At 44.0% G+C, this 14,501-nt stretch overlaps 1 protein-coding gene across 1 annotated transcript in view; it reads left to right on the top strand.

Annotated features, from left to right (window-relative positions):
- Window positions 1-320: 320 nt before the first annotated feature.
- The window catches only part of Antxr1 (ANTXR cell adhesion molecule 1), a 213,392-nt gene continuing 199,211 nt past the window's right edge, over window positions 321-14,501 (top strand). Inside the window, exon 1 of the mRNA XM_070004483.1 lies at window positions 321-919. Within this exon, the coding sequence (XP_069860584.1) occupies window positions 768-919 (152 nt within the window). The 5' untranslated portion in view covers window positions 321-767. The remainder of the gene's footprint in view (window positions 920-14,501) is intronic.

The following is a 14,501-nucleotide window of genomic DNA, read 5'->3' as shown; positions in this document are numbered from 1 at the left end:
ACATGGAAAACCAAGTGTAGGAAAGCTAGAGAGAATGGCGAAGGGGCCATGGGAAAGAAAGGAAAGGGAAGGTACATGACCCCCAAAGAAGGACACAGCGTGCGTGGCGGACCTGAAAACTGATCAGGCAAAGCAGACTGAAACCCTGGATGGGGGCGGGGGGGGGGGGGGGAGGAGGGGAAGGGGGTGGTCCCCCAGGGCCAGATCCAGCCGCGCTCTCGCGGACCCCAAGCCGCCTTTGCCGCCTTTGGCCACCAGGTGGCACTCTTTAGATGTTCTTTTCCCCCGCAAAAATTAAATTAAATTAAAAAAAGAAGACGCCGACGCGGGGGAGAGAGGGGAGGGAGAAAGGGCCGAGCGCGGCCCCGGCCGAGGAGCAAGTTGAAAACCCACCCCAGAAGACTTGAAATCTGCGACAAAGAGCCGTCCAGACGGAACTGCTGCCACTGCAGCCCGGGGGCGCAGCCCGGGGACCGGCGGCGTGGGCCCGGCCCGCAGCAGCCCCTTTAAAGAAAGCGGAGCGACGGGCCGTGGGATTCCTGAAACCTGAAACCCAGGAGCCAGCCTCGCAGCGGAAACCCCGAGGAAAACCTTGAACTCCGGCAGACAATTGCTTCCGGGAGGCTGCAGGGCAGCCGGAGGGGGACCGAGAGGACCCGCGGGAAGGGAGCCCCCCCCCGATGGCGCGTCCCTGAAGGGCCGTGGCGAGCGCGCGGCGCGTGGGCAGCAGCGGACCCCGGCGGGAGAGCGAGCGGCGCACCGCGGGCATGGCCACCGCGCAGCGGAAGGCCCTGGGCGTGGGTCTCCAGTGCCTGTCCCTGGCTGCCCTGGTGCTCCTCTGTGCGGGGCACGGGGGGCGCAGGGAGGACGGCGGACCCGCCTGCTACGGGGGATTCGACCTGTACTTCATCCTGGACAAGTAAGTGCTGTGAGTCCCCTGGGCTAGAGAAGCCGGCGAAGATGCCTCGCGCTGCGCCCCGGCCGCCCGGGCGCGCGCCCCCCGGAGCGACCCACGGTGGGGACCGCGGGGGGCGCCGCGTGCCTTTGTTGGGGGGTGCCGCTCCTCCCACTCGGGGAGGCGACCCCGGGTTTGTTTTGGGGAAGACACAGACCTCGCTGCCTGGCTTACCGTCTGTGATCGGTTGCCTGCCAGAGGATGCTGTGGATCGTGTGTGTGTGTGTGTGTGTGTGTGTGTGTGTGTGTGTGTGTGTGTGTGTGTGTGTGTGTGTGTGTGTGTGTGTGTGTGTCTTGAGGACTTAGACGCTTGCTCTTCTAAAAGTAAGAGGCATGGTGGGCATCTCAAAACCGGAGGTCTCTTTTGGAAAAGGCTGGCGCCCAGAAGGCCCCCTCTATGATCTTAAGAATGCCTTGCCCCAGCGTGAAGAGGGAAAATAGAAGGCAAGGGTTCCCCGCCTTGGCCCACTCCTGAGATCTCAGCTTGATCACGGTGTGGAGCCGTCCCCGGCTGCTCGTTTCTGGATGTTTCAGAGCATCCTTGGCCTCGACCTGCTCCGTGCCAGTTACCTCAAGCCAAAATGTCTCCAGGCATTGTTTGCTGAATGTTCCCAGAGAGTAAATTCTCCCTCTTCCTGCACTGGAGATTCCAGGTGTAAGGGCATTCAGGCCTGATGACTGGTAGGCTACCAGGGGGTTGCAGGAGCCCTGGGTTTCTTAGCTCAACGCCCTGGCAGCTAGACTTCAGGATTTTGCTCAGAAGAGAGCTGAACTCGGAACCAATTAAACACTCCCCAGTTATTTGCTGAAAATCAGCTACTGCAATTTTTTAAATTTAGAATGCAATTTTAAAAGCCCCTTAGAGAAGATCCCTGCTTGTTATAACGGTGCCAGCGGTCCTCGGTGCCAAGGGGGAGAGGTTCTTGCAGTTTACGGTGGTGAGGAGATGAGTTTCACAGGCTGGAAAGTATTTGGGAGTTGGAAAAAAGAGTCCTGCAAAATAAGCTGGCCACTAGACACCAAATGTGCTCTGCAGTTGCTCCTGGAGTTCGGTTTTTCCGTAAATGCTGTTTTGGACTCCAGATTCCTTGGATGAAACGCGAGATCTCTTTCTTGCAGATTTATGAGAAGGTGGATAGTGAAAATATAATCTCATGCTAAGAAATGGAAATTCTTTGGTTGCTTCTAGTGAGTAAGAGGACTTGCTCCCAGACTCGGGATGGGGGGTCTAAAAACACAGAGTTACATTAGTTTGTGTTGTTTCAACAGTGAGTTTACAGGAACACAAAGGGAAGTTTGGGGAAATGGACACAACCACCATTAAAAGAGGGATATGACTCCACACTGTAGAGATCATCAATTCTCCCCAAATTCATTTCCAAGTTGAATTAAATCTGGCAGCCCAAATTCTGCAAGAACTTTTGGGGAAGCTGGGAAGAATTAGCAAAATGAATCTAGGCTGGTGTTAGATGGAAAACATGGTTGGAAAAGAATAATGAAGCATACTTTCTCTCTAAACAAAAGCTGCATGGTAAAATCCAAAGAATAGGTGGATAGACAAGGAAATGTTAGACAAGTACATGTAAACATTTGTTGGAATTTAAAATCAGGAGGACAGGAATTATGTGGGGAGGGGTGTGGGGGTGTGGGGGTGTGGGGGGTGGGTGTGCTATTACTTGAACTCAGGGCCTTGCACTTTTGATTAGCTTTTTTGCTCAAGGCTGGTACTCTAGCACTAGAGCCGCACCTCTACTTCTAGTGTTTTGCTAGTTAATTGGAATTTAGAGTCTCGTGGACTTTTCTATCTGGGCTGATTTTGAACTACAATCTTTAGATCTCAGACTTCTGAGGAGCTAGGATTACAGGCATGATCTCCCAGTACTGGGCATGAATTGATTATTTTTTAAAATGGTTTTTGCACAAATGGTTTATAACAGGGGGAAAGAAAAAAAGATCAGTTTCTACTTTACACCCCACACCAAAATAGATTCCCAGAAGAACTGAAATTTTAAACATTTTAAAAGGAACAATCAAAGAATTATAAGGTAATTTTATTGAGAATTCTGTCATCTCAGGTTTAGAGCTTGCATGACAGCAATTAAGAAACACTAAAGGAGAATAAAACACTTTTGAATATAGTAAAATTATCCTCATCTATAGGTGAAAAAAAATCTATAATAAACACATAACAATTTCATATTTTAAAAGTTGTTTTGAGGCTGGGTGCCAGTGGCTCATGCCTGTAAGCCTAGCTACTCTTTAGGCTGAGATCTGAGGATTGTGGTTCAAAGCCAGACTGGGCAGCAAAGCTCATGAGACTCTGGTTTCCACTTAACCAGCAAAAAGCCAGAAGTGGAGCTGTGACCCAAGTGATAATACACTAGCCTTGAACAAAGAAGCTCAGAGACAGTACCCAGGCCCTGAATTCAAGTCCTAGGACCAAAAGTCCCACAAAAGAAATAGAAGGTATTTTGAGTCAATTGCCTTTACAATCATTGTGCTGAGCTTCCAGCCCCTCTCTACCACAAAGGAAGCGGCTTCTTTGCTGTTTAAATTTCTAAATGTACTATGGATCTTTTGAAGCTCATCAGGAATATGTTGAGCAGACTTCAGAGGCACATGAGACACACATGTGCATGCGTGCACAGTTGCCCTAGTGCCTGAAGATAGGGATATTTTCATGGTGAATAATGAACTTGTTAGAACTTGGTATGATTATGTGTGTTCATCCAGCTTGCTACCTTCAGTCAAGCGAATAGATATGATTTTTTTTAAATCTGGAACTGGAAGCAGGGCAAATAGGTAGCCATAAAAAGCGGGCCCCATGGCAATACCTAAAGACATGGTAGAAGACCATGTCCTAGAAAGAACCTCCTTAGACTTTGCTGTCCAGCACCCAGCCACAGCAGAATGGGAAGGAAAGAATGCTGACTTGACTTTTCCTGGAGTTTCTGTGATCCTTTGGCTGGTAGACACAATCTACAGATGGAGACCAGGGGTCTTAGAGGACCAAGTCCACCATTCTTCTCCCTACCCCACAACTCCCTTTCCTCTTGGGACTGGTTCCCTTTTCCATTACATTAAATCTCACATCATTTCAACTACAAGTAAGATGTCTCTCTGGCCTGAAGGGAACCCAGATTATACATTTAATGGAACGTCATGTTTTCTCAACCAGGAGCAAAGACTTGGTAATAATAACCTAGAACACCACAGAAACACAATAAGGCGTTATTAGAGGCTTTGGCGAAGGGACTGCACAAGGCTTTATACTGATGGAATTTCATGTTCATTTAAACATGCTTTTCTGGTTATAGTCAGGAAAAGTAGCTTGCTGGGAATTCAATCAGGGATTTGAAAAGTCTGATTTGGAAAGCTTTTATCCAGAGAAAAACAGTAAAGTCTCTTTTGAAGTCTCCCAGGAAGTTTTCAAAGATTCATGCATCCATTTGACGAACCCATAGACATGAAAGCACCTTTCCTCTCTTGCAGGGCTTTTCTATTATTATTCATCACATATTGGTCTCTGTTAGGCACTTAATGAAGAAAGTAGATTTTCCATCTTGAGTCTCAAGGAAGCGCTGGCTATGGTATATGTGCCCTAAAGATTTCAAAAATAGAATGTGGGGAAGAGAACAGGAAAGTGGAGGAGGTGGTGGGCTGAAGGGTGGGAGGAGACGCTAAACAGCTTTAGTTAGAAGACTTCCAAGAGCCAAAGCCTGTCATTTGTTTCCTACACCTAATAAATCCTTACATGTAAAAGGCTCCCCACGTTTCACCATGAGCACCATGAAGGCCTCCAGTTTCCCTTCCTTGTTTGTTAGGCATCATTTGTTCACCCTAAATTATCACTCACTCACCCAGATTTCCAAATGTAGAACTCACCATTGAGTGTCCTATGGTGTTGCCAACCAGTCAGGCTAATGCAGTGTTTATATCCCAGGTACACAGACATGAAGTAGACTTTACTAGTACTGTACCTCATTACCAGCAAACTATTGATTTTTCTGGGAAAATATCTTCTCATCTCCCAACAACTGACTTGCAAAAGCAAGAAGGAACTTAATAGGAATCTCACAAACTCTTTTGTCCCAGAATCAACTTCGTTTGGTAGTTAGGGCAGGCAGGATTGTTCCTAACTTCTAAATTATCACTCACTCACCCAGATTTCCAAATGTAGAACTCACCATTGAGCGTCCTGTGGTGCTGCCAACCAGTGGGGCTAATGCAGTGTTTATATCCCAGGTACACAGACATGAAGTAGACTTTACTAGTACTATACCTCATTACCAGCAAAGTACTGATTTTTCTGGGAAAATACCTTCTCATCTCCCCACAATTGACTTGCAAAAGCAAGGAGGAATTTAATAGGAATCTCACAAACTCTTTAGTCCCAGAATAAACCTCGTTTGGTAGTTAGGGCAGGCAGGATTGTTCCTAACTTATGGATGGAAAAACTTTGTTTAACGCTCTGGGCTGCATGAATTGCCAGAGTTCTAGGATGAGAGTATGGCAAAGCCAGGACAATATCTGCTCCCGGCTCTCGGCCCAGTGCTTTCTGTTCATTTTTGTCCTGTGTAATTGGGCTATAATGAGAAACCCATGGCAATACAACTAGAAAAAACAGGTGTATTAAAAATCTCTGCATCAAATTGGGTGCCAGTGGCTCAGGCCTGTAATCCTAGATATTCAAAAGGCTGAGATCTGAAAGGGAAAGGAGAGTCTGTGACACTCATCTCCAGTTCACCATCAAAAAGCCAGAAGTGGAGTTGGTGCAAGAGATAAGAGAGCTAACCCTAACAATGCTCAGGTATTGAGTTCAAGTCCAAGATGGCATGCGTGCACACAGGCGTGCAAGCACGTACACATATGCGCATGTGCGTGCACACACACACACACACACACACACACACACACACACACACACACACACACTTCTGCATCAAAATTTCAATAAGTCACATGCATAAGGCAATCAAGGTTCCTTAGTTGAGAAGCTACTACTCTCACTGTTAAATCAGTTGGCTGAAAGTTTCAGGTACTCCAAGCCCTTGTGGCCCATTGGGATGCAACGGGCCTGTTGGAGTCAAGCAGTGAATAAGACCTGGGGGTATGTTTGGGGTATCTGGTTCTTCTGCTTTTAAAGATCAGGCTGAATCTGATTAAAAAGAGAAACTTGTCTGTAGAGGTGTTAAAACACACAGTGTAGTCTGTTTTCAGAAATACTTTGGAAGAAGGCTTAGAGTAATAAAGATGCAAACCTTACTCTGAATAAAGAAACAGTCCATTTGAATATCTCCCAATAATAACTTTAAAAGACATCAGGACTTTGTTAAACATAAATGAACCCCAAGATAGGGACACAAATATCTTTTTTCTTTCTTGCTATTGTTTCCAATTTATTTATAATGTACCATGTGATTTTTTTGTTGGTTTGTATGTTCCTCCCCTGTGGTATAACCACTGTTTTCACTGTATTTGATGTTGGTGCCCCGCATCTTGTATATACACTTCTCTAATTCGGGGAGGGGAAGGGAAAAAACAAAATGCTTAAATAAGGATAAGTTGACCCATTGTAACAATGAGATGTACAAAACACTATGTTGAAAATGAACTTTACAACTTGAGGGGGGGAATAGTTGTGGAGGTGGGAGGGAAGGGATGGTAGGGGGAAAACAAAGGAGGAGGCAACAAACAATAGGAAATGTACTCATTACCTTGCTCAATAGGAAATGTTCTCATTACCTTGCTCATGTAACTGTAACCCCTCTGTACAGCATTTTTACAATAAAAAAGTACAAAAAAAAAGGGCATCAGGACTGTGTCTGTGGAGCATGCCTGTAATCCTAACTACACAGGAAGCTGATTTCTAATGACTGAGATTTGAAACCAGCCCAGGCAGGAAAGTCTGTGAGACTCTTATCTCCAGTTAATCAGCAAAAAAGAAGTGGAGCTATGGTTCAAGTGGTAGAGCCCCAGCCTTGAGAGAAAAAGCTAAAGGAGAGCAATGGGTTCTAAGTCCAAGCCCCAACATGCACATATGAATGTGCACATGCCCATGTGCAGACACACACACACACACACACACACACACACACACACACACACACACACACACACAGACATCAGGAAAATTTTCAAGGGATAGGACCTTTTATTTTTTCTTCTTTTTCTTTTCCATGATTGTTTCCTGCTGTCGTTTTTGTGTTTTGTGCCAGTTCTGGGGTGTGAAGTCGGGGCCTGGGTACTGTCCCTGAGCTTTTGTGCTCAAGGCTAGCACTCTACCACTTGAGCCATAGCTTCACTTCTGGCTTTCTGGTGGTTATTTGGTGATAAGTGTGTCGCAACCTTTCCTGCACAAACTGGTTTTGAACTTCAATCCTTAGATCCCAGCCTCCTAAATAGCTAGGATTACAGGCATGAACCACAGGTTCCCAGCTTCATGACTGGTTTATGTCCCACCAATTATTCAGCAGATTCGGAACAGCCCTGTCTGGCCAGGCAGTACATGGTAAAATTGCTTACAAGTCAAGAAGCTTGGTGTATGGGTTAAAGATAAAAATAAGTAAGGTGAAAGTGTTTTGTTTTGTTTTGTTTTCTGTCTGGGTCAGCCAAGTAATTACCTCACTTTCCTTAGCTGTGGAGACCTGGTAAAAGTCAGTGTAGAGCTGAGAATAGAATCCAGGAGTACTGGAAGAAGATGTCTGTCCTAACATAACCTGTAATTATCTCCAAATGCTAGGGACTGTTAGTGGTCTAGGTACTAACTCTGGCATCCCTTAGGCAGTCTTGGCTGTCATATAAATGCAAATGAGGTTTGCTTTATGCTAATTGAGAACTTGTGTCGGGTTTGGTGTGAGGCCAAGAAGCTGGATCTCAGTTCTCCCTCTGATATCTCTGCTGTGAGACAAAGAGAGTATTTGGACGTTTCTTGACATGTTTTTCAGACATGTCAGTTTTGTATTGAAAAAAGCAATTCAGTTTCTAAAAATAAATTCAGCTGATTCTTTACATGCATGCAGCATAAACATATTCTCAGTACTGACTCTAAGTGGCTGAATTACTTGGTGTTCTAAGAGAAGAGGTGAGTAACATAAAGACCTACTGCAAGCCATATCTTGTTCTGGGAGGTGCAAAGAATGCAAAAGAATTAAGAAGCAGTCTTAGAGTGCTGGCTTTTTAGTCAAAGGACTTTACCCAAAGCTAAAGGCTTTAGTTAGGAATTGAGGCAGTGGCAGACACAGTGTAGTTTAGATCAATAGGAAGCTAAAAAGTAAGTTACTAGGCAGGAGCTGGTGGCCTGTAATTCTAACTCCTCAGGAGGCTGAGATCTGAGTATCATGGTTTGAGGCCAGCCTTGGCACCTAAGTCTATGAGACTTAGGTTAATCTCCAATTAACCACGAAAAAGCTGGAAGTGTGTAGCTATCTGTCAAGTGATAGAGAACTAACCTTGAACAGAAAAGCTCAGCAACAGCACCCAGGCCCTAAGTTCAAGCCGCAGGACACACACACACACACACACACACACACACACACACACACACCACACACACACACACACACACACACACACACACACACACACACACACACACACACACACACACACACACACACACAGAGTTAACGAGGCCTGGCTTCCTGCCTAGCACTGTGGTAAGCACTCTGCCTGTGTGATCTCTTTTAGTCTTTGTAGTCCCCAGGAGGTCTACACAGTCATAAGGACCATCACACAGATGAAAACTAAGGTAAAGGAGTCTGGCCAAGGTCACTCTTAAGTGGTAAAAACAAGCCTCAAACCCAAGCCTCTTTGACTTACGCTCAGCACAAAAGGATGGAAAGAATCTCAAAAGAACATAAAAATCAATCAAAGCAGGCTAGGTTCCACTGCGGTAACAAACAACCCACAAAATCAGTGGTACAAAAGAGCAGAGGTTTATTCTTTGCATGTGTTCCATGTTTGACGGGGGCAGCTGAGGCTGTACTCATGTCTGTTCTGGGAATGAGACTGGTGGAGACTTCTTGGTACTCCAGGAAAACACTGGGGAGGATCTTGCTGGCAGTGATATGCTCTGGCCACAAGTAGTATATATATATATATATATATATATATATATATATATATATATATATATATATATATATATATATATATCCTTCCACTCATAGCCCATTGGTCAGAATTAGTCTTATCTTATAGAAAAGGACTACTAAAGGAGTACATTCTGAAGGAAATCAAAACCAGATATGCATGGGCATTTAATGCACTGAGTCAACAAAGACATGGTCAAGGAGGTAGGCTAAGGAGGTAAGACTTTAGGGGCAGACAATTCGGATCTATGCATTGGGTGTTTCATCAGTCTGAAATTACTGTCAGACATATTGGTTCAAATCTGCTCAGGAAGCAGTGATGTCTCTTCTTTTGTTCCCTTCCCATAAGCTCCATACATTAGATGAACTCTTCAGGGCAGAGAAATTGGATTAAATGGATGGTTGAAAGAGGTATGTTTCTCTACCACCTAAATTCACAGGAATATATTTGCAAGATAAGAATGTCTCTTCCCATGAGGCAGAAGATCACAGATTCTAGGTCAACCTCAGCTACACTGACAGGCCTTGTCTTAGAAATTAAAAAAAAAAAAAAGAATCTCTCTTCTCACAGTAGATGGAATACAAGAGAAGAATTGGACAGGTCAGGGAGAGAGCAACCCCTGGAACATGGTAGCAATGAAGCTGAGATGCCCACATACTGGTGAGGTTGATTCAGGGTCTGAATTGAGAGTGTCTGGGCTCCAATTAGTATTTTTCAATATGGGTACAGTTGGAAAATTTGGTGAGACAGATTTTTTTCAATTCGAGGGAACTACAGGATGCTTAAGATGATAAATCATAACTAAATGTCTCTACATTTATTTCTGAGTATGCTTTTAGGAGTGATGCCATCTTGGATGAAAACCCCTGAGTAAATGATGGTAGGGTAGAGCTGTGTATGTCAGCAATTAGGTTTTTCACATCCAAGGACCACATGTGAGCATGAACTAAGGGAAGAAGTGGGGATAAAAGGACCAAAGTGTAGATCTTGGAAGTAAATATGCTAAACAGGAGATTCCCAAACCTGGACCAGATCCAAACTTCAGAGAGCCAGCACACGTATATGCATTTTGTGGCTTCCAAAATTTAGCTCCCTGGCTCCCACAGTCACAGGGGTGGGTGCTCTTTTTTTCTGCCAAAGGACATTTGGTTATCTATAGTATCTTTTGTAAGCCATACAAAATTATCAGTACAAGCAGCAGGCCATAGTCAGCTGGCAAGAAACATAGAAGAAACATATGTGCTGGGTACAGGTGACTCATGATCACAATCCTAGCTACTCAAGAGGCTGAAATCTGAGGATTATGGTTCAAAGCCAGCTTGGGAAGATAAGGTCCATGAGACACTTGTCTCTAATTAACCAACCAAAAGCTGAAAGTGGAGCTGTGTCTCAAATGGAAGAGCACCACACTTGAGAGGGGGCGGGGGGAAACAACTAAAGAGAACATGAGGCACAGAGTTACAGCCCAGTACTGGCACAAAAGAAAGAATTAAATACAATAAAAACTTAAGGATAGATTAAACATGTCTGTCTAGTAATATACCAAATTATTTTTCAGACTTTATATGACCTAGAAGCTAGATATTTTTACCCCTACCAGCAAGACAAGAAAAGCTGATCCATAACAATGGCTTTTTTCCTCTCTAATGAAGAGGTAGCTGAGGGAGCCTGCACTCTCAAAGGAGTTCTTATTTTCAATCGTAGAAAGAGGATAACATGATATGGAAGAAGAGGCAAGGTCATACAGGTAAGCCAAGGTCACATAGGTAGGCCAACATCACAGATAGGCTATGCTTTGTCCTTCCATGTTGCCAATCATACATACATATACATCAAAGCTAGGGTGCTTGCTAGCTTAGACAATTGTTTCTTCCTTGTCCATCATGACTCCCAGCATAAACTGGGGTACTGGAGCTCATGCAGATGAACTGAGCCTCACTCACAGAAGTTAGTAGTGTCAGTGCTGAAAGCCTGCAGTATCTCAGCTCAGCTTCCATCATCAGCTCAACTTTTCATCGAGCGTGATAATCTGGAAAAACTATCCTCTCTGAACCCTGGTTTTTCGTGTTAACAAAGTGGCTGTTAAAATGTATACCCAGAAATATTGTGAAGATGAAATAAAATTAAAATCAAACATTTGACACACGTGGGCCAGTTGATAGATGGTGTTGGTGATGGTAGTGATGGTGGCAACAGTGATCATGATAGTAGTGATGTTGTCAGTGAAGATGTGGTCAGTGATAATAACACTGGTGATGATGTTAGCAATGGTGAGTATGATAATGACAGTAGAGATGGTGATGGTGATGATGGTGGGGATGGTGATGGTAGTGATGATGAAGACAAGTTGGTGTCATATTGGTGGTGATGGTAATGATGATAATGATGATGATGGACTTAATGGCAATGGTAATGGTAATGGGATGATGGAGGAAGGACAATAATGGTGGTGATAATTACCCAGAGAAAAACAACAGATTCTAAGCTTTTCTAGGTAAGACTACCTGGCTAAGGGCAAGAAGTATATTATTTCAAATGGATATTTATCAAGTTGTGCTAGACTTCTGGAATTACAAGATGCCTGTACCATGTATGACTCTCAAGGACCTCACAATTTAGTGGGAGAAATAAAGAACTGGCGAATCAGCTGGTGGAATGATTTGGTTTATCTGAGAGAGGCTTAGCAGATTTCATAGAGGAAGTATCTATGGGCCAGCATCTTGGAAACTGAACTAACTTTGGTCAGATTATGAAGTTCAGAAAGAGCAACAGACAAGAAAACAAATTGACCTTTGTTCTTTTTTACTCAGATGTGATGGGGAGACTCTAGGAAGAGTTTGAATTTTAACCCATCAACAGTAAGCTTCAGAACCAGGTGCCAGTGGCTAACACCTATAATCCTAGCTACTCTGTAGGCTGAGATCTGAGGATGATGGTTCAAAGCCAGTCTGGGCAGGAAAGTTCATGAGACTAATCTCCAATTAACTACCAAAAATCCAGAAGTGGAGCTGTGGTTCAAGTAATAGAACACTAGCCTTGAGCAAAGAAGCTCAGAGATAGTGCCCAGGCCCAGAGTTCAAGCCCCAGAACTGACACAAAAAATTTTAATAAGCTTCAGAACTAGGGATTTTTAGAAGCCAAAGTTCAAGCGTATATATGTTTTAGAAATATAAATATATTGACTAGCAGAGCAGGAATGTGGGAAAAGGAGGAATAAAAATGAGAAATCTTTTGTGTAGAAGAGGAACAGGACTTGAACAATTAAGAGCCATTCAATAGACCAGGGAGGAAAGAGCTGCAAAAGTAAGGAACAGGTTTCAAAAGGAAAGAGGAGCTCCCTGTAGTCTTGTCTGAACATGTGGGGATTTGGGTGGAGTGCGGTGAGGAGGTGATATGATTGATGTTTGGAACTAAAAACAAACACTTCAACGTTGCTAGCCCAAGGGCCGTAGTTGAAAATTTGAGTATGGGTAGTAAATAATATCAAGGAAATATCCAAATAATATTGTATTTCAAAATGTCAAGAAGAGGTGGAGTTTAAAGAGGAAAATAGCCAAGTTCCAAACCAGAAAAACTGCCAACAGGAATTTTCTGGGCAAAAAGAAGAAATTCCATTAAACAGAGCTGGTAAATAAGCAGTTGAAGGAGAGGGGAAAAAACAGGTCAGACTTGTACCACTGAGGAGTGAGGGGATAGCATTTTGCTAGAAGGATGATCATCTAGGTGTTTCCCCTACTGAAGTTATCTTTGCTTCGATTTCTAGCCTCAGTAAATGGTGGTAACTTAAACCTAGGTTAAAGATCTGTGGCTAATTCTTTTTCTCACACTGCAATACCTGATGGTGTTTGAGAAGAGCAACTCCCATATGATCTTGGGTCTCTTCCATTCTTCACCTAATTCTTGCGTTAACTCAGGACTCCAACGTCTTCATCAGTTTGCTAAAACGTCCTTAAAATTGTCGCTGTCTCCTCTCATTTTTCTCCTCTTCCTTCTCTTACTGCTCTTGTTCAAATTTCTAGGATTTTCCCCAGGGCCTCACACTTGCTCGGTGGATACTAAACCACCAGCCCTTTTTTTATGCTGGTTAATTTTACAATAATGTCTTGTTTTCTACCTGGGAATAAACTTAGAGTGAAATCCTGCTATTTTTCACTTCCTGCCAAAGCTGAAATGCCTAGCATCTTCCATTGGGATGGAGTCTCACAGATTTGGGGGAGGCTGATGGGTTGTGAGGAACTAAACTCAAGGTCTATAGAAGCCTCTTGCAAAAGATGGCAGAAGGATTAAAAGCAGAGTCTTATCTATCTTGCTAACATCCTTACATAAAAACAGTGCAGGAGCTGGGTCCGGTGGTGGAGTCTGTAATTCTAAGCATGTTGGAGGTAGAGATTGGAGGATTTGGTTTGAGGCCAACCTAGGCACACACGCACAAAAAGTTTTCTTGACTTCATTTCAACCAAAGGCTTGGCTTGGCGTGGTGATACAGGCCTGTCATCTCAGTGACACAGAGATTTAGGTAGGAGTATTGAAGGCCTGGCTAGTATTGACATAAATGCCCTATCTCAATATTATATTGCAGATACCAAGTTTCCAGAAATTATGTATTCAATGAGATAAAAATGAAGAATCCTGCTTGTAACTGTACAGTAATCACAATAATAAAAATAAATAATAAGCTAAAAAGAAATACAGGGGGCCGGGAAGGTGGCTCAGTGGTAGAGTGCTTGCCTCGCATGCATGAGTCCCTGGGTTTGATTCCTCAGCACCACATAAACAGAAAAATCCGGAAGTGGCACTGTGGCTCAAGTGGTAGAGTGCTAGCCTTGAGCTGAAGAGCTGAGGGACAGCGTCCAGGCCCAGAGTTCAGGCCCCATGACCGACAAAAAACAAAACAAAACACAAAAAAAAAACAAACAACAACAAACAAACCAGGATGACAGTGGATAGCACTAAGTATAAACACATAGACGTGGGATAGTAAAGACCTTTTTTTTAACAGGGTAACCAAACAGCCTGGCATGCCCAAGACAGCCCTGCTGTGGTTTTGTTGTTGTCTTATAATATTGCCCTGTTATGCTTAGAAGTAACTCTGTTCTTATTTCAGATTCTATGCCCGTCCTGACATTTAGTAATTGTCATAAAAGGTAATGCCACAGGAATAAGAGGAAAGAGGATTGGAAGGTGAAGTGCCTTGTGCACTGGGTTCCATGACAATGGGTAACCAAATCAGTACTCCTAACGTCCCCTAAGTGCCCTAATTTTAAGCCTTTTCTGGAATCTGCCTTCTCAAATTCTTACAATTCATGGGAATTCTCCGCTAGACCTAATGCTGCACCTGACAGAAACTGTCATCATACATTTCCCGACCCTCCATTGGGAGGCAGTGTTGCATAGTGGTTAAGAGCAGAAGGTTAGCCCACCCAGGCTTTGAGGACCCTCTCCAGAGGGAGAA

This window comes from Dipodomys merriami, unplaced genomic scaffold (genome assembly GCF_024711535.1).
Source record: "Dipodomys merriami isolate MVZ:Mamm:240054 unplaced genomic scaffold, mDipMer1.0.p SCAF_63, whole genome shotgun sequence".
Taxonomy (NCBI): Eukaryota; Metazoa; Chordata; class Mammalia; order Rodentia; family Heteromyidae; genus Dipodomys; species Dipodomys merriami.
This window is presented reverse-complemented; position numbering and strand designations above follow the sequence as displayed.